The 21106-nt window shown below is 42.8% G+C and overlaps 1 protein-coding gene across 1 annotated transcript in view; it reads left to right on the top strand.

The window, feature by feature from the left end:
* Nucleotides 1–19150, top strand: part of UST (uronyl-2-sulfotransferase) — an 84899-nt gene extending 65749 nt beyond the window's left edge. The window contains 1 exon segment of the mRNA XM_009883294.1: nt 18834–19150. Coding sequence (XP_009881596.1) covers nt 18834–19150 — 317 coding nt within the window.
* Nucleotides 19151–21106: the final 1956 nt, after the last annotated feature.

The following is a 21106-nucleotide window of genomic DNA, read 5'->3' as shown; positions in this document are numbered from 1 at the left end:
AATGGATTGAGAGCAGCCCTGAGGAGAAGGACTTGGGGGTGTTGGTTGATGAAAAGCTCAACATGAGCCAGCAATGTGCACTCACAGCCCAGAAGGCCAACCACATCCTGGGCTGCATCAAAAGAAGCATGGCCAGCAGGGTGAGGGAGGGGGTTCTGCCCCTCTACTCCGCTCTTGTGAGACCCCACCTGGAATATTGCACCAGCTCTGGAGGCACCAACATAAGAAGGACATGGACCTGTTGGAGCGGTCCAGAGGAGGGCCACAAAGATGAGGCTGGAGCACCTCTCCTATGAAGACAGGCTGATAGTGTTAGGGTTGTTCAGCCTGGAGAAGAGAAGGCTCCGGGGACACCTTATAGCAGCTTTCCGGTATTTGAAGGGCGCCTACAAGAAAGCTGGAGAGGGTCTTTTTACAAGGGTGTGTAATGACAGGATAAGGGGTAATGGGTTTAAACTGGAAGAGGGTAGATTTAGAATAGATAGTAGGAATAAATTTTTCACTCTGAGGGTGGTGAGACACTGGAACAAATTCCCCAGGAAGCTGTGGATGCCTCATTCCTGGAAGTGTTCAAGGCCAGGCTGGATGGGGCTTTGAGCAACCTGGCCTAGTAGGAGGTGTCCCTGCCCATGGCAGGGGGGTTGGAACTAGATGGTCTTGAACCATTCTATGATTCTATGAAAGAAACTGTTGAGTTGGTTTCTGGTTTTGTAGCAGTGAGCAGCAGCTGTTTTGGTAGCAGTAGCAGCAGCTCATATAACAAATGTTTCATGATGAATGCAAACAAAAGCCAGCCCTGAAATTCCAGCTCCGCCATGTACGCATAAAATATAAAACCAGTTCAAAATAACATAACTACTCAACTTAAGGGATTTCCCCCCCTCCCCCAAATAAATTCCATATGAGCATTAGTGTTTGGTCTGCTTGGTTCTCCAGGGCTCACCCAGAAAACATTTTTATCATACAGGCTGAGGGCAAAAAGTGAGCATAGAAACAGAGCAAGAAAAAAATATTTTTAAAAGAAGTGCACGTGCAAAGAGGTGTGTGGTTTGGGGGAAGGTTTTGAGAATACCAAACATGCTTACTGGATTGAAATTACTGCTGATGTTTGTGAGTTGGCTGAATTCACTTGCCTCCAAAAGAGGTCTTAGAGGAATTCTTCATGCACCTCCATGCAATTTGGTTTCTGAAGATGACTTGTGGTTTTTAAAGCATCTACATGTTAGAAGAGTGTTATGCCCTCTAGCATGAATGTCTTTCCAGATAGCTAGTGGGAGGACTTCTGGGGAATGCAAGTTGCTGATGAGTGCATACTCAGGGGAAATGAGGGTTTGAAGAGAAAGAAAATAATAATAATTGAAGATTCAGGAGAAATAGAAGAGCTATCCAGGGGGCAGTGCCTTAAACTGTCATCTTCCTCCAATTGCTCCAGTTAAAACAACAAGTAAACCCCAGCATTTACCCATTCCTCCCCGCTTTGCTGCTTGCTGAAGGTCTGGAGCAGCATCTGCCCACGCAAGCACTCCCGCTCCGTTCTCAGGCCCTGAAACACTCTCTTCACAATCCATTGGCTTTCCCCATACTTTCTTTGACTCCTCTGGTCTGGCTTCCCTGTAACTGTGGGATTAATCAGCTCCATGCATCCACCATAGAAAGAAACCTTATTTCTTGTGTTCTGCCAGGTCAATGATAAAACAGGATACCCCATTCCTGTGCCTTTTGCAGTATGATACCATCTAATACCTTTTGTGTTGTGAAAATCTTAAACGAGGTAATTGTAGTGGTCTGTCTTCTTCCATAGAGTTTCTTGCAATTGAGTTTTGGAGGGTCTATGAAGTTTTATTATTGTGTGAGGTATTGCTATGCTTAGGGTGCATACATACCTGTAAATCATTATGAGTATTAAATTTTTGATATTAAAGAGCGTGCAAACACAGAGCTTAGAACAAAATCTGTATGCTTGTCTTGGTCTTTGCTTCTTCTGCTGCTTGACTGCTTTGATTAATTTCCAGACAGTCAGCTATGTTATTTGATTTCTTGCTTTTTGTAGAGTGGAAGGGGGGAACGGAGATGGATAAAGAGCACCGTTGGGCCGAGGGGGAAAAAAAAAAAAAGAGGCGAGAAGGGGTGGGTTGTTTCATTGTTTGTTTTTTTCTAGCCAGAAAGAAGTGCAGCACAAGTTGCTGGGGGAGCCCAATGACCGGTTGTGTTGGGCCTGTGTTGAGGGAAGACGTGGAGCACGCTAATGTTGCTGCAGCGGAGTATTTGGTGCACGCCTGCCTTGCAAGGAGCACGTGTGGGCACAATCTGGCCAGAGCCCCCAGTGCTTTGCAGAGCTGCACTCTCAGGGCTTTCAGGATGTTAGCAAGTTTAGAGGTGTACTGCTGGGGCAAGAACATGTGCTTTTTCTGTTACATAAAATGAGAGTGTGGGATTAATGTGTGGCTGATATATAATATACATCTCCGAAAAGCTAGTGGAAATTGGACATGACAGGAATGAGAGCGTAGCCAAAGCAAATTTATTTAAAATGTTGAATGAAAATATTCACAGAAAACTCTGTTTTGACCTAAATGCCACTAAATATTTTGCTGGGCATTGAAGCCTTATTTTTATTTTTAAGTTTTCTTCCGCTCTCCACTGTCCCTGTAAGTGCGCTGCCAATTTTACAGTAGCCGTGACTGATCTTTGAAGGGTCTTCAGGCAGCCGACAAACCTGGTTTACCTCACTGGGTATTGACATTAGTTAATGTCAGGTGCTTAAATTATGTACCAGGGAAACAACTCTCTGCGTGATTAGTGAAGAGAGGTGAATGGCTGTTTATCTCTCTAGGGATTTGTTTGATGCCCTGAGCAGCTGCCTGGAGTTCAGCACTCATGCTGTATACTGGTATACAGTTGGGTAGAGATGGATGTTGTCAAGGAGGTGGCACACAATAGTGTTTGTAGGAGCAAGGATGAAGTATGCATATAAAAACAAATTTTATATCATGCCTTCTTAGTGCTCTCCTTGTCTGTCCAATAGATAGATCTGTGCATCATTGAGTGCTATTTGAGCTAATCTTTTGGTGGAATTGTTTGGGGTTTTTTAGCACCCTTGGTAGTGTCTTTTCCTGCAGTGTTTCCAGAGCAATGTCTATGACCTAGTTCCCTCTGGGGCAAAGAAACACCGCAGAAGCCCAGGACTTCCTTGCCAAGAGCAAAGGAGATGAATGAAGACGAAGATTTAGTCTAGTAAACTCTTGATAAACCCCTGCGTGGTGACCAAAGCAGCTGCTAGAAGAGTGCTTAGAATGAATGAACTGCAGAAGACAGGGAACCTGGGGAAGGAGTTTGGATATGAAGGAATCTTGAAGAGGGTGAAGCATGGCAGGACCAGCTGAGGTAGGGGACAATGGTCAAACAAACCTGCTCTGGTATTTGGCAGCGAGGTAATTTCACCTGTTGGTTCTTCCATGTTCTGTCCAAGGGTTTTTGTATGCAGCACGTGAGGTGTGTCTCTGGTCTTGCACTGTCTACAGCTTATGTTTCAGTGGTTGAGAAGTCCTCAATCTGTTTTTCTGCACTGAATCCTGGTTCGTAGGGACTAGTGTTCATCCAGTTTCACTGTAAAGGTGTCAGGTAATACTGTTTTCCGTGTCTTCCTTAGGGTTATTTCAGGATTTGTGGATCTTTCGGGGGGGGGTGGTGAGGGGTGTCCCTCTAGATTCTTATCCTATCCGTTCCCGTTCTTAATTTAGTTCAGTAAGTGGTAAAGTCGGTGATAAATTTTGAGTGCCTGTGATGGCAATTAAAAGGCGTTAGAGACAGGGTATAATCTGGGAATCCTGGATACCACGTAGCACTTTGAAGAGATCACAGGCTTTCCTGGTTTTGGGTACGTGGTTTAGCCCATGATTTTCTGTGTTAAAACAATTGATTTTCTTTAATGACCAGGAGAGATGCTTAGCAGGGAGAATGTATAAGCCTTTTTAAGTACAATGAAGCATTTCTGTTGTTAAGATTATTTTGTTCTGTTTGCAAATGGCAAATTGTTCTTTCCAGTCAGCATGGTGAAAAGGGTGAGATGAGTGCTGTTGGTGTCCAAGTCCTTGAGAGAAAGGCATTATCCCGATAGGCATGTATATGTACACACATATATACACACATCCTGATAGACATATATATACATTCTGATATGCCAAGAACAGTTCCCATGGGACTACAAACCCTTTTCATAGTCAAATGTTTTCAGCTTTTAGTCACTGAAAATAACAGGAATAAATTGCAGGTTGTACAACCTTGCCTGTTTGGTGCAGCAATGCCAATGCAGGTGGCTGATAGCAAGAAACTTCAGTCTGTTGTCTTATACTTTAGCAAACAACTTACCAAAAATGTCAGCCCAGTTCATCCAGAACTTTTATTAACAGAAGAGCAGTGAAGTTGCAAAGCGTATTTGTCTAGATATTGAATTTTAGCATTTACTTGGCTCTGTCTTCTGCTGCTGGTGGAATATGGCATGTGGTCCCTGGTAGGCTCCAGTACTTTGTGCAGTTGCAGAGCACATTATTTAGCCTATTTTAAGGGCAGTCACCACTTAGCCAAAGGTTCTGCTTTGAATTGCTGAAAATTATTTTCCTTGGTGCATGTTTTTGCAAGCTACTTGTAGAAATCAATGGTTTGAGTTCCTGCTTAATTCAGCTATTCAGTTCGCAGGCTGCTTCCGTTATCCTTCCAGACCACATCTTGGTGTGCATCCCACTTCTTCAACAGGTTTTGTTTTAACAGAAATGAAAGGTCAGCACATAGACACTTTGTATCGTACGTGCAGAAAGGGAAAAATTCCAAGTCCCACACATCTTTTCATATTGTATACACATGTGAGTAATTTTGTGAGGAAATGGTGTATGATACATTGGTATATTTTGTTAGCAATTGGCAATGCCAGACCAACATTTTGATTTCAACGTAGTGGCAGAAACTACACGGATTGCTATTAAAATCAAAGGACAAATCTAGCATTGCATCCCTGTTTCTAAGTATTAGCAGGCAGACTGGATAATCAAAGGCAAAAGAGATACAACAAAAGTATTTTGATAAACAGATGTCACCCACTTTAAAGTGTTGAATCTCAGTTTAATTTTTCCCATGCTACATAAATAGTCCCTTCACTTCCTTCAGCCTTGTGGTTTTTCATTTCCCACTGTTATTCAGGCCAACTGAAAAAAACAACAACAACAAAAAAAGGCAGTTATATTTATGAGGACTCCATATTTGCGCAGTTTAGGGGCTTTTGTTTCTTCAGTAAATGTACTTAACAAAGTTAAATGCTCTAGGAATGTGCCGGAAATGCTGTCAACCAGTGTGGCAAGCAGATGGATGAAGTGTCAGCTGAAGGTGATGTGCCAGGATTAGCGTGTTTGTTTAGAAACTGATAATGATAGTCACTGGCCACACCAGAGTAGCCTGTAAGGAATGTATTTTCAAAAAGCTTGGAGTCACAATTTCATATTCCCAGCACCCGCAGGCTTACAGGAGAACTTTGCCTCCATCTAGACACTGAACTGGGTTCTGTGACACGTATACTCAGCACTAAGACAAAACCTGATTGCATGATTGGTCTCCCAATGAGCACTGAACCTAGGACAAAACATGTGCCTTAGGGCCCTGTTGCCACGTCTAAGTGCATATACACGTCCACCACAGTAGGCGTCCCTTCTATGTAAATGTATGCCAAGCCTCCTAGAGATGAGTTGTTGATTTTTTTGGACAGGCCTTTACAAAACTCCCTTGATTTTAATTTTTTTTTCATTGTTTTTGTTACTATAGAAACCCTGAATGTACCATTCTCTCAGAATACTTTTTCATCACGTTTTCCACAGAACTTAGTTAAAATATTCTGTTTTTTAAAAAAAATAATATATTCAATGGTACATTCTGTCTGCAGATTTTAAAAAGCTGATCATTTATGGTTTCAGGATTCCTCTGAAATGTTGGACAGGAGAAATTTAGGCATTTTTTCTTCTAGTAAGCTTAGCAAATTGAATAGGATTTCATAGATTCAGAATCAAATTCGTTGTGTTGGGGAGTATCTGTTGAAGTTGGGCACTGAAATGTTAACTAATGGTTCTTAATTATATTTTCTATGTTACTTTACCAGGTAAGTTAAATTTACTTATAGTTTCTCCTCTTCCATTTAGATTTAGCCAATGAAGTTGAAGAAATCTCTTGCCCTTCTGAATTGCCTTATTTGTTAAGGTAAAAGAAGTATTCTCAATCTGTGCTTTGGGATAAGCAATAGTTCAAATCTGTGGCAAAGGCTCATAGGTTATCATTTACTTCTGATTCTTAAATATGAAAAAAAGTTAAAATTAATTATGTTGTATGGCTTTTTAACCACAAATTGCAGCTTTTTCCGTTAATTATTTGTTGCTCTAATCACACCATCTCAAAAAGGTACAAAGCAGGAACAAGGGAGATAGTCAGGGACATGGAATGGCTTTCGTAGGAAAATAAATTTAATAAATACACCTCTGAGTTTGGAAAAGAGACAACTGAAGTGGGATATGCTAGAAACAAAAGATGAACTGTGCAAAGAGATTTCTCAGGGAGAATCAGTTTTTAAAAGTTTAAAATAGACATAGAATCGTTTAGGTGTGAAAAGACCTTTAAGATCGCCAGCTCCGGCAGTTAATTTAGCACTGCCAACTCCACCACTAAACCACATCCCTAAGCACCACATCTACATCTTTTAAATACCTGAAGGGATGGTGACTCAACCACTTTCCTGGGCAGCCTGTTCCAATGCTTGACAACCCTTTCGGTGAAGAAATTTTTCCTAATAGCCAATCTAAGCTTCCCCTGGCGCAACTTGAGGCTATTTACTCTTGTCCTGTCGCTTGTTACCTGGGAGAAGAGACTGACCCCCACCTCTCTACAACCTCTCTTCAAGTAGTTGTAGTGAGTGATAAGGTCTCCCCTCAGCCTCCTCTTCTCCAGGCTAAACAACCCAGCACCAGAAGCTGCAAGACTGCACTGGGGGACGACACTCTCTGTGCCTCTGCCACTGCTGCAAGCATCCACTACTGACCACCATTCATTTGAATTAATTTGAACTCAGTACAGTGACTAAGTGGATACTTCATCTGATCCATTGTGCCCATTGTATGCATTATGTGTGCATTTTGTGTGTATTTTACATTTCCTAGAGACAGGTGTGTCAGGTTTGCCCACACCTGACAGCAGTCATTTTTACTCTGCTGGCTCTGACGGGGTTATAGCAGCCTATGTAGTGCTGTGTTTTGGATTTGTGGCTAAAATGAAGCTGACAGCACAGCAGTATTTTGGATGTTGTTGAGCAGAGCTCATACAGCGTCAAGGCCTCCTCTGCTTCTCACTCTATCCCCTCAGTCAGCAGGCTGGGGATTGGCAAGAGGTTGGGAGGCAAGACAGCCAGGACAGCTGACCCAAATTGGTCAAAGGGGTAGTCCATATCATCTGACGTCATACTCAGCAATAAAAGCAGGGGTGGAGGAGGAAGAAGGGGGTTTCGGCTTCCAAGGTGGCCATTGCCCAGAGACTGGTTGGGTATTGGTCCGTCTGTGGGAGGTGGTGAGGGATTTCCTTTGCATCACTTTTTTTTCCCGCCACCTATTAAACTGTCCTTATCTCTGCCCACGAGTTTTCTCGCTTTCATTCTTCCTGTTCTCTCCCTCATCCCATTGTCGGGGCAGGGGGAGCGAGCAAGCAGCCGTGTGGGTGCTTGGCTGCTGGCTGGGGTCAACCCACCACAGCAGGGTTTCTGTCTTTATCTTGATGCAACTCTTAACATTGTATGTCTCATGACTAATGTTGGGGGGCCTTTATCTTGCCACTCTTGAAGATCACAATGTAGAAAATGGCAATATTCTTCAACAAAAGCTTGGTTTGTTGCAGGTTTAGGGTTCTTTTTAGTAAACTTGCTCCCTCCCAAAATTGTTTTTTCTTGAAAAGTTCTTCCTAATTGCTGTCACATCCTTCCTGGTTTCTCTCCCGTTTTATCCTCATTCAGAGGTGTTAATCTTTATGTGTGCCTATAAATACTGAAATGGAAAAAGACAGCAGGTCATTTTATCTCCTGTTTTCTTAAGCACAAGGGAAAGTTTTGTGCAGTATAACCCTGAAGCACAGTAGTCATTAAGTCAGGGCTAGTATTGTCATTAAATCAAAACAGTGCAGTCATCCTGGAAACTTTGATACTAGCCAGTCTCTCTAAGACTGGAATGAAACTACTGATTGAAACACTGCAGACATAAGACAATTTGCAGGACTAAATGCAGGAGCAATGGCTTTTCATACTCTGTAAATCTCCCGTTCTGATTCATGGGTGTTTCCACAGTACTCAGCTAATTCCTTTAACCTGCAATAGAGTTAAGGCTACTGAGAATGTAAGTCCTGTAAACCAGGTGATAGATGGAAGAATGATGTGCCCATGTACCTCTTCCCTGTCAGCACCGTAATGCTAAATGTGAGTTGAATTAAAAAGGATCGTTGAGCAAATACTGTTACCTCAATGGATTGCTCTTGGCACTGACGCGCAAGCAGGAACGGTCAAGGTGTGCTGGAGCTGATCAGGTAAGTCACTGGAGACAGATGAGAGGTACTATGGGGGAGGCTGGCTTTGCTACTGGCTGGTGCAGATGCACGGGGTGCATAGGGAGGCCTTCGTCTGCAAAGGTCCCGGTCTCATGTGTCAGAAATGCCTTTCCCACCCCCTTCAGGAGGAAAATCTATTGCCTGGACTACAGAGCAAGTACATGCACATGTAAATCTCAGTGGTGTTTGAACAGCGTCTAAGTACCTAAAAATGTCCTGTTTTCATTTATATTAACCCAAGCAGATTAAAATCACGCTTCTCCTTGAATTGGGGCCTGCTTCTGAAAACTCTCAGACATAGAAATAATTGCTTGGGGAAGTCTCCTGCCATAGCTCACTGAGACCCTACATCCTCTGAGACAGCCTCTGAGGTAGCTCACCTCACCCAGGTGCTTCGCTGCTCAGAATCAAATGAGTCATGTCAGACCTAGGGATTTTCTTCTACCTTTTTCAAGCCCTCATCCCTCACCTGTGGTGGTGCTGCTAAAGAAGTGCTGAGGTTGGCATGAAGAGCCACTGCGTGCGTCTCTGTAACTTCTGCAACAGCATCTGGCTCGGAGGTTTCAGGGAGGGGCACGATCTCTCAACTTGCAGCAAACCCCAAGTGTCCTGAGTTCCCCATCGCAGACCCAGGCTGCAGGCTCTGTTGCACAGATGGCAAAAAGCTCAGGTGTGAATTCACCTTGACTTGGGTTTAATGACTTTGTGAAATCTGGAGGAGCCTCGGTCACTGTGAAATCCTGAGATAGCTAAATGTTTGGCTTATTTTTCTGACAGATTCTTCACCTTCTGCGAGGTGCATAGAAATTTCTGTCTTTTTATGAGTGAGGACATTCACCCTTCACGTGAGCTTATTAGTGCAGGCATGGAGGGGAGCAGGGGGTCTTCTGGGGCTTCCTGGAAGGAGGAAAGATGCATTCTTGTTTCTAGTTCATAGTAACCTCAGGGGACGTGAAGACCCTGTCAGCCTTAGGGCTTTAGCCCTGTTGAGGCTATACTTTGCCTTCTAGCCTGAGTGGTAGAGGATCAAGATGTTCCCTCTCCGGGAAAAGCATGGGGTGAGAATTGCATTAGCCACACTAGGAGATTACACTCCTCTCCCAGGACTTCCAGTTAATATAATTCCCCTTCTTTTTAGTTTTTTCTCTTGCTGAAACAAGTCTGCCTGTGTTAAACAACGGACCCTTTTCCTCGGTTTTGGCCAGAGGAGGAAGCTTTTGTCCCGATACCCTGGCGGCTGGCCAAGGCAGTCGGGCTGTGGGCCAGGAGGGGGTGAACTTGAAAGGAACAGTGTGTTGTTTCTGCTCTGGTAGCATTCTTCCTTCTTCACCAGTGCCTCAGCCCCTGGCCGCCTTTAGTCACTCATTATACACAAAAGAACCTAAGGGCAAAAGAGAGAATTTTCTCTTGACCGCCTGTAACTTGCAATAATAAGAAATAAAGCAATTACAGGGCTTTCAGTTGTCTGTGTGCAGACACAGTTGGGAGAAAACCTTCTTAGAACTGGCCACTTTCTCACAAGGGAGAAGAGAACTGATACCTTTTTCTTTTTTCCTCCATTTTAATAGCAGCTTTCATACAGTAATGGGCATCTTCCAGTCCTGTATACCCTATCAGTAGTGGTTTTACCTTGGCAATGCATAAATTTTATTATTGGCCATTACTTTAGTCCCAGTTACTATTTCTCTTTTGTTTCTCATTTCAGTAGTTATTCTCATATAAAGCAATAAGCAGTCATATGTATGCTCTAGGAAGACAGAAAGAGGCAGCACTTAAAATTAATAATTTTTAAGGCCGTATTCTCGAACTTTTTTAAAAAATATACTGTTACTTTACATTCCTGCAACACCTGATACTGCAGGGTGGTTTAAACAGCCAGAAACTGGAAAAGGTAGCAGATTAGGTGTTCAGACATCTTCCAAAAATGACATTCACATTGAGGTATCTCAAAGGCACTGACAAAAAGGCTTTCGCAAGTGGTGCTCTGGACTTGGAAGCTGACACGTGCAAGATGTTTGGAACTTGCATCTCTGGAAGACTTAAATGGACCATTGGGTCATTCAGCTTGGCTTCTTGTGTGCTACAAGCCACAAAGTTTCTCTTCTTCTGCACAGAGATCAGTAACTGCAGTTGGTTAAGTTATGCAGCTTTGATGTAAAAGTATCAAGTGATAGCAAATCAACTCTTTTTGGTTTGTTCTTGTGATTAATCACCTTCACCACTTTAAAAAGCTGTGCCTTACTTCCAGTCTGCATTTCTCTGGTTTCTGCTTCCAGCCCTTCAGTATCCATAGTTTTCTCACCATGAAAATATGCAGATGCTGTAAACAAGTCACCTCTCAATCTTCTTTTTTTGGTAAGCTGACCAGAATGAATTTATCATCTTTCTTTAAAGTGTCCCTTCCAACCCCAGTATTCATTCTGAGGCTGTTTTCATACCCTGCCTGATTTAGGATGTGGTTACAAAACTGGATGCTATATGCCAGTGTTGCACTCATCAGTACTATATATGGAAATAAAGGCACCTCCACCTCGCTCCATCCCTCTTAGACATCTTAAGCTTGCACAGCATACCTCTTCCATTGCTTCCTTTTTGTGGACAAAATCATAGATAGCAACCTACTGTGACTCAAAGCACAAAGGCAAGATGCCTGCTGTAGGTTCTTAGGTCCCAGGCTATATCTCTGTGGATTTTCTGCATAACATACCTGTGGTGAAGCTTTTCCTGCTCGTAAGCACTGCTGAAATTCGTCCCAATCACTGCAACTTTCTCTTCTCTCTGCAGAAAAATAATAGTGTTAGTATCTGCATAACCTACTACGCAACACTGTTCCCAAGCAATCTGTAAGAACCTATTTTTAAATTACGGTTTTGTCAGATCCAGATTTGACTGGATCCATTCAATAATACTTACACAGCTATAACAGATACATTAAAAATTGCATATGAACTGCAACCATGGCAATTATTTCGGCAACTCGGAATAGAGAATCCTGGCATTTCCTCTGCAGATGACTTTGGTTTTGGCACCTCCAACTCTGTCTACTTCAACTTAGAAATTGCTTAACAGCAATAAAAGTACCTGACCACATTCTCGTAAGAATCTGCCTTTTTTCTCTACCAATGTGGGTTAATTTTCAGCCTTTTTTTTTCCCTGTGTTGTTAACTTACCTTAACTGGGAATGCAACAGTAAAGTGCACCAAATAAAGGAGCCTTTTAGAAGATCCTGTTGAGATTTGTTATCTGATCATGTGGGAGATACAGCAGGTTTCCAGGCTGGGGCAACAGCAGAGGTAGCGCGTGGTGCAGGAGGTGTCCCATGCAGCTGTAAATCCATGTTGTTGGATCCCCAGCTCTGAACTGGTAGGAGCAAAGGCATAACACTGTGAAGTTTGCAAGAGGAGAGATGGAGATTTCATGATGAATACTTAGTGGCTGGAGAAGAGACCTCAGAGAGTCGTAGCTGTTTACAAAGTAAGGGGGAAGTTATATTGCTGAATGTGTTGTAAGGCAAGTGTTTCATAACAGGGATATAATGCCTTCAGTCGCTTAAGTAGTATTTCAGAGCACCACTGGATGCATATCACTGTTGTATTATCCAGTTGACGGCCAGACCAGTGCAGTGTTGACCTTTGCAATGTATTCCCAATATATGTTATTTGCGTACTGTAGGAAGATGTTTCTTTTGTTACTTACTGGCCTTACTGGCCCAAGGTACTTTTTACATTTATCACTAATATTATTCTTTCTTTTTTTTTTTTTCATGTTTCTTCCTTGTTCTGATTTTGTGCCATGTGTCCGTGATGTTTACATCCTTGACCATTAGTAGTTGTTTGATTATGTGTCTTTCAGATTGGCTCCGTGAGCTCTTCCTGGCTAATCTCTGTTTTGGCATCCCTCCATTTTTCTTTGCCAGGTTATCGTTCTCTAACCTCCCTGCATTTTGTCCATGTTAATGTTAGTAATGAAATTATATTAGGTTAACAGTGACATTGTTCTTCCCTCTGGTTTCCTTATTCATTGTAGTGGTAAGAAAGAAGAAAGAGCATTGCCGTAACACTCTCACCTATTTCAGTTTCTGCCATTGGCAACTGTCGTTTTGCAGTGTCCGTGCTAATTACAGTGTGGTGTATTTGCTCCCAAGATCCCTGTTTGATAAACAGGACATCCGATTTGCCTAGGATTGCAGGTCTCTGGAGTTCTGGGTGTTTCCATGACCCCTGGAGATCTGTCCTTTCAGAGCAATCCGCATCTGACCTTTAGGAGACAGGACATTGCTGTGGGCTAGGTGGGCTAGAGTTCTCCTAATCCCCTGGAGTTAGAAGTTGTTCCATGACATCAAAGCAGCCTAATAATTTAGGACAGAAATGCTAAAACAAAGCAAGCATTGCAAGTGAACCTAGCATAACTGTCCTCAGTATGCACGAGTGTCTAATCTTTATCTACGTGTTAAAAGTTACACCTTATTTTGCTGATGTGAGTATCGGAGAAGAGGGTAAACTAGCAGTAAGGAGGTTAATAATTGGGATTTATAGTATTTCAGGCAGACAAAGCTAGTAGATGCTGCGGGACAAATTACTGCTTACTTCATCAACTTTGGGTTTTAATAACTTCTTCCCGGTTGGTGACTCTGTTAGGTTTTCTCCACCATCCCTGCTTTTCTTTAGCAAACATGAGCCCAGGTGAGGCATTCAGTCGTGCAGTACGGCCGCAGTGCGCCACCTCCCTCCTCCTGCCCTGGGACCTGGGACCCGCCCTGAGCCTGGTGTGCTCCTGCTCCTGCAGCCCTGTGGCCGTCGGAAAGACGGCCCACGTGCAAAACACATAGGCATCTCATCTGTTCTCCCAAAACTATCCTTTCCCAGTTACCCGTCAAGAGCCTAGCTAAAAATTTCAAGTTTGAAAAGCGAATCAGTTGTGCCAGAAGGTTTTCTGCTGAGCTGCAGTTAGATATTCTGGAGGGAGATCACTTCTAGCATAGCCATCACAGCCCTGTTTTAGCACCGCAGTGATCGTTTGAGTGGCATATCAAGCAGAGGCCCTCGCCGATTCGTACGTCACGTCTAACCACAGTGACATACATTTATTTCCATTTAAAACTGTGGAGAAGTAGGTATGTGCCGCAGCTCAGCTGCATACGACTGAAACGCGGGGCCTCCCCCTGTAGTTCCAGGAAATGAGTTTACTGTATCTGCGACAGCCATCGTGTTCACACAGCCTTAGAGCAGCAGAGCTCGGCGTGGGGTTTTTCCACCGCAAGCATCAGCTGGGCGAGTCGCCTGCGGCCGTCCTGCGCTGGCTCCAGCCTGCTCACCTCTCCCCGATGGGTCCCCGAGGACACCGGGCTCCCCGCGGCTTCATCCAGCAGCAGCAGAGCAGCGCTGGGGAGCAAGTCTCTGCCTCGCGCCCTCCCAGACGGCGGGGGGCTGGAGAGAGCGTCGCTCCGGAAGTCTCTTTTGAGGTGGAGAATGCCTTTAGGATTATTTTGTCTAAATATGGCAATCCAAGGTTTTTTGAGCCACAAAGTACAAAAACCACTTTTCCCTACGGTTTGGATTGCTGCAGTGAGTAATGCTGATTTCTGCTTTTAAAAAAAAAAAAGAAAGAAAAAAAGCAAGAGTGGGGAAAGTAATAGTAAATATTCATCACCTGTAACGCAAAAGAATTTAATTTTCTTCATCCGTATCTGCATACCAATTTAGCCTTAGTTCAAGGCACGAGCAGGCTGCACCGGGAGGCTGGGTTACTGTGTAGTGCATTCTTTTTAGTAATTTAAGAGAATGCCAAAGCAAACACAGTTTAAAAAAATAACCCTAAAAACTAAATGGTGTAGTTTGTTGCCCTCCATATGGTTAGCTGTCTCAGAGGTCATAAAATGGGGGTCCTTTGGTGGGACAGCTGGGTTTATGTAGCATATGTAGATTGTTATTCTGGCTTTAAGCCAGATCTACCTAATGTTTCCATTTTGCTTCTATGATGAGGAGAGGTGGTCAAGGTGACTTCAAGAAGCAGTTCTGTGATTTCATTCATGTTTGTATTAAAGAGCCTTTTAAGAGTATTTAGGATTAGAAACCAGGGTAAATAAGGTTCAAGTGCAAAATAAGCGAAGTTCACTTGTTTTATCAAAAAGGCTGAGCCTGGAGCCGGGCACAGCCCCAGCTCGCACCATCTGACAACCAGCACCTCACAGCTATTTATGCACGGCAGTTACTGATGGTTATACTGTGAGGCGAACCAGCAGAAGCCAGGAGATCTACATGGCTCCTATAGCCTTCCAGAGCGTGAGTGTTTCTATCTGTACATATGTCCACAGCTATAGATGTAGGTGTGTGCATAGGGCAAAGAAGAATTGCACACTTCCAGGAATCCTCTATGCCGTGACTACTGCAGATTCAGGGGAGGAGAATATTTTGCTGCTGTCTCGCTGCCCGCCGTGAGGGTGGCATGCAGCACCTGGCTGCTTTGGCAGAGCGGGTGCCGGCGGGCTGCTCCCTGCCTGGCACACCACCAGTAAATTCCCTTTTGGCTGGTCCTGCCCCACACTGACCACCCCCCCAAGAAAACAGTCCAGCCCTTTTCACCTTGTCATCGTTGGCAGCGCTTCTGGGCTGAGCACAAGTGCCCCTCTCTGCTGGGAGGAGCAGCCACCAAAGGGAGCTGGAGCTGTAAGAAGTGGCTTTACCCGCTTAGAGTCCTGGCGGGACCCTATAAGTAAAGAGCTTTTTCCAGCAAGGTAAATGGAGTTTTCTGTAACAGAAATAACCTATGTAAAATAAAAATGAAGTTGGCAAGCAGTATAAAGGCTTAGGCTTAATAAATGCAATATTTAGGAGTGTATATTTGCTGCTGAGTTTGTAAAGAAAACCAGACCGCAAAGCTGGCGGGAGCTACCAGCTAAAGCAGCAGAAAGAGGAATTTCTTGAAGAGCTCGGTAATCATAAGGCAGCAGTTGCGTTCTCACCCAGGGATGGACTGAGTACAGTGTCCTGCCTGGACTGTATTCATCTAGCACCCATCAATGGCAACTTGAACAACTGACTGAGAATTTAAAAAGATGAGACATTTGTTGGTCTATTCCGGTCTATGGGTAAAGGTGGTGTAGAGGAGAATAAGCTCTTGGGGAAGCCAAATATTTTCACCAAAAATATTTCACACCATTCACTTGCTACAGATAGTGTTTTCTATGCTAATGCCTATTTTAAACACAAGCATTTCATGATCCTTCCTCTACACATTTTCTTAGCTAGACAGCACATTAAAGATAGCATCTTTATTTTTAAATCCATTTTTGTATCTTTTAATCATTTTACTCCTATCTAAGTAAAACTATACAAATTGGTAAACTGTGAACAGTCAGTAAATATAGAGCATATATCACTGTAATTAAAGAACAAAGAACTCTTTGCACTAAGTTGTTTTAATTACTTAGATATATGAGTAGAGACAGAGATTTCAGCGAGAAGAACTACAAAGTTTGGTGTAAAAGCTCCATTTAATTACAGAGCAGCATGTTTTAATTGTTACCAACTAATGAAAAACATTCTTTCTTTAGAGAAGGCATTAAAAGTAGAAATGTAAAATAGAATGAATGCTTTAAATAATTTTTTTTTGTGATTTAGAACAACATTATGTTGGGGATGCTGGTCAACCTATTCTCTCTTTGTATCATATTCTTCCTACATTTCAGATTGTAATTGGTAAGCAAAACTGAGAGGGAAACTACATCTTTTAGATACACCTTTTTTCTTCTGCACCAGATGTGTGTGATGCAGTGAAGTCAAATGAATATGACAATGTCAGCCCAGCAGCACTTGCTGTCTCATGTAGTATTATTAAAATGAACAGTTCTCTGTTGTTTTTTCTTTGATTACTTTACTCTGAAATAGGAAAATGTATGTCCGTTGTGTGGAAATTAAAATGTGTTTATAGGTGTGGATACCCTAAGTTATACGAACATTGATCTTTTAAAATGTAAAGAAAGCAGTTCATGTTCACATAGCTGTGCTCTACCCTTCTGTTGTACTTGTCAAGTTTTAAAATCTTGCCTAATACCAACTGTTTGTCTAAAGATCATTGCTGTTGTGTTTGCTAGCTGGACTTACTCATCTTTTATTACTTCTTGAAATAAATGGGCATGCCTTTGCTTAAAATTCCTATCTTCCCTAAAAAGTTCTTCTTGATTATTTCTCTTGGCTGAACATATTGCTTGTGGAATCCCAAGAACAACTCACTTTTCCTAACAGGAACCATCGATCCATCCCTTAAGTCTTACGTGTTGGCGATCGTGAAAATGTGTTTCTCTGTAGAGCTGCTAAGCATGTGTTTAGCCTTGCTGGCAGGCGCTTCAGAAGACCTCAATTTGGACTGCTCACATGAGCAAAACTCTGCATATGATAAAATCCCATTTTGATTCAGGGATTCCCTCTGGAAGGGAGGGTGGTCACTGCCGCTGGGACCCGGTTGGAAACATCTAATGTTCTTTGTTGTCTCCTTCCTCCTTGTAAGTTTTTTCTTCATGGCCCGACCCTTTTGAATTTGAATCTTTGAATTGAATTTGCAGAACTGCTGTTACAATAAGAATTAGGTTTCCATATCAAAAACCAGCTCTTCTTCACTGCAACAGTTTATCTATATAGTCATGTAGAATATGCGGATTTCTGTTTGGCATTTGAGGCAGCACAAATAGAGGATATAATTATTAAAGAAAGAATGAGCAGCAGAAGCCAAGACGTTATCCTGGAACAACAACAAAAAAAAAAAACTACCACCAGTTCTCATGCAGATCTTGCTGTTGTAGCAAAGAGCAAGGAAGCGAAGTAAGGACTGACAAGATTAAAATTAATCTATTGGGTTTAGCGTCATGGAAAATGGCCTTGAGATGTCCCCTAGTCAAGTGGCTTCCCTCAGGAGAGAATCAATTAATCTGCTCTTACAATCTTCCAGAGGTACAGCTTTTGTAACTGGTATGCTCTACTGCACTGCCTAACTACCCCTGCCATGAAAAGAGCTTTTCACTAACGTCTGACTGGCATCTCCTTGCTTCCATGCAAGCCCATGCATCTTGCCGTGTCTGGACACAGGTGTATTCTGAGGCTATTACAGTCATTTCTATGGGCATCATGTTGTCTCAGAGTAACACATGAGGGTTACTGGATTGGAGCACTGAGCTTTCAGAAAATCTAATTATAGAAACTAGTACTTCGTCAGTGTAACATTCATCTCCACTAACATTCATAAAGTTGCAGTTTTTAGGCAGGATACAGTGATGCTACAGGCCAGTACTTCCAGCTTTTTCTGTTCTCTTCTTCACAGTTGACTTTTCATTATGTTTCTGTCTTAGAGAAGAAGAAAATACTTAGGATACTCTGGCAGCCTGTTGCCATCTGGTAGAAGACAGCTTTGGGAGTTTGCTTTGCACCTTGTTCAAATACAATAATTTCCAATGGTAGAATATCTATTGAGAGAGGAGGCAAAGAGACAATTCAATATTTTTGTTCGTAATTCTAATTCTTTATCCACAATAAAGGTGTTTTATTTCCGTTTACCAAAGCAAAAGTTGTCAGGTGAAGAAAAACATACTGAAATCTTCCAGTCCCAGGGCACAACAGGAAGATGAGTCTCGTTTAATTAACAGGTATATCAGGATGAGAAAGTCAGCAGGCACATTTGGTCTTGAGGTGTCATGTGGTGATGCTAACAATGCTTCAGTGCTAGCCTGAAACAGGTTCAGGTTGATAAATATCTATTTCGATTTGAACCAACAATAAATTACAACTGAGACACGATGTGGTATGCCACGTAGGAGATAACTGATTAGTTCAGCTCAGCTGTGTGCTGTATATATTGTCCACATGTGTCAGGCAAAATTTCCAAAGCTAGGCAAGATTATGGGTTTCTCTACATTTGGTTTATGTTCATAGTTGGTATGACCTAATTTGCATTTTTAGATAACCGGTGCCAATTAAGATTGTCGGTGACTACATGCAATGCCAAATGCCATGCATGAACTAGCCATATTTAAACAAGCAAGTCTAACTTCAAACGTCTGTATTTTTTTATCTCTTGTTAAAACTAGATCTGTTATTAAGGAGACAGATTGAGCTCATTTGTATCAGTAATGCAGTAGGGCAATGCCTTAATTTTAAAAAAAAAAAAAAAAAATTTAGGGCTGGTCTCATTAATCAGCACCCACCATGTTGCTTGTTTGGGTTTTTTTACAGAACATAGGAAACTTGGGAATCTGACTGTGACAGTGAAAAAGACCGTCCCCTCTCCAGAAGCAATACAGATCCTCTACCAACGCATGAGATATGAATACGAGTTTTATTACTATGTCAAAGAACAGTTCCACCTGCTAAAGCGCAAGTTTGGACTGAAGTCTCATATCAGGAAACCACGTCCCAGACCTGAGTTCTTCATTCCTTCTCCCCTGGAAACAGAGGAACCGATAGATGACGAGGAAGAAGATGATGAAAAATGGCTAGAGGATATCTATAAAAGGTGACTGATGGAAGAGCTATCCTTTCTCTTCTGGTGACCCTTCCAGCTTTCTTAAGATTTTTTTAATTATTGTTAAAGTAATTCCTTAAGGAACTGAGTTAATGCGCAGCAGCATTTGAAACGGAACGGAAGAGACCATTCCCACATGCTGGGGCCATCGGGAGATACCTGGTTTTGCAGGTTTGATTCACTGATTCAGGTGTTGTGTTGGCCCTATAGCATCCTTGCTACAGCGTAGTTCAAGAGAGAAGTATCTACTGTCTATCACAAAATAACTTTTGGAGTACACAGTAGTCCTCTGGGAACCTACAAAACATAAAAGAATAGATTAGGCGGTCTTGAAAAGTAAGTTTTACAGACTCTCTTCTCTCTCTTTCTCCAGAAACAAGTCTTCATTGCATAGCACTGCGGCATTAACTACCAGCAATGTGAACTACGGGCAGTGACCCATTTGGGAAGAGTGCCTCTTTCTGCCCAGAGCACACTGATATCCCGGTGGTACGGCCAGAGCCATTGCCATGTCTGTGCACATGAAGGGATAACAGGCTCAGAAAGGGGCTTGATAATGGCTTCTTGCCCTGCGTGGGAGGAGCAAGGCTGCTATTCTGGCAAATTAACATTAGTGGACATAAAGCAATTTACAGGAACCAGACATTTTTGGTAAACCCTTCTAGTGCATAGAGTGAAAAAAGTTACCAGGTCAGTGAATGGCAACAACAGATGAAAAGTGCAAGGCAGGGTTATCTAACCAGTGGAGTTTTGTTTCTGCAGCTGAGTACATTTCTATTAGACTCTGAAGGAAAAGGTGCAGCATACGGTTTTTATGTTCAGGACAGGTATTTGCAGATTTTTATTATTTTTATGGGTCACAGATCCAAAGAGATACAGAAAAGGCCACTCATTAAAAAACTTAGATGATCTGGAACTCAAGCATGACCCGTATTTCTGTGATCACAGAATTTAGTTGTTCACGTCTGAAGCTGAACGCAGCTGCCCCACCAGCGCAAACACCAGATGCTTGCTCTTAGCATGGTTAGAAATAAAATTAACAATGTGGACATATACAACTTCTCTGGTTGAAATATTTCAGAATGATAAAACAAACAAAAGAAGGTATGCTCTGTGAAACCAAAGCCGATTCAGTGATACGTTGTTAAGAGAGTCACTGTGAAAGTAGCCCTTGTTAATCACTACAAGTATTATCAGCAAACACTAGAAAGGAGATGCGTGGAGGCTGGGAGGGGAAAAGGGAATAGTTTCAGTATGATACATGCTGCTGTCGTTATGGTGAGTGTCCCCGGGATTCCCTGTGATCTGCGGGCTTGCTGGCTACTCAACAGCCTGCCAAGACTAGTGGTGCAGAAGTGACAGATCTGTTGACAGTAATGGGCAGAGCTATTTGGCCATCTGCTCCGTAGCAGAATAGGGGGGATTAGGGGATCTTGATGAGGCCTTGACCTCTTGTGCACTGTTGTTGCCAGAGGAAGCTGGACTACTAGAGGATAATTTTCACTTTGAGTGTGGTGAGGCACTGGAACAAATTGCCCCAGGAAGTTGTGGAGGCCCCATCCCCAGAAGGGTTCAAGGCCAGGCTGGATGGGGCTTTGAGCAACCTGGTCTAGTGGGAGGTGTCCCTGCCCATGGCAGGGGGGTGGAACTAGATGGTCTTGAAGGTCCCTTCCAACCTAAATCATTCTAGGGTTCTATGAATAGCAATAAATTCCTGTCCTAGAACAGCAGAAAGAAGCAGGGCAGTTGCAGCTCCTTGCAAGGATGAGTCCCAGTAACAATTCAGGAGCAATGCACCTCTGTCTGACTCATGTCCTTTCTCAAACATCTACCTGGAAATTTTTGCTTCCCGTTCTGTGGCTGCCTCAGCAGCGTGTCTGCCATCTGCAAGGTCATACTTCAGTTTGCAATAACAAGCAAAAGTTATTTTGTGATGGACGAGGCATATAAACTCGGGCTAAGCTCGAATGTGCTTTCCAAGGGT

The sequence above is a fragment of the Charadrius vociferus genome, unplaced genomic scaffold (genome assembly GCF_000708025.1).
Source record: "Charadrius vociferus isolate BGI_N301 unplaced genomic scaffold, ASM70802v2 scaffold114, whole genome shotgun sequence".
Taxonomy (NCBI): domain Eukaryota; kingdom Metazoa; phylum Chordata; class Aves; order Charadriiformes; family Charadriidae; genus Charadrius; species Charadrius vociferus.
This window is presented reverse-complemented; position numbering and strand designations above follow the sequence as displayed.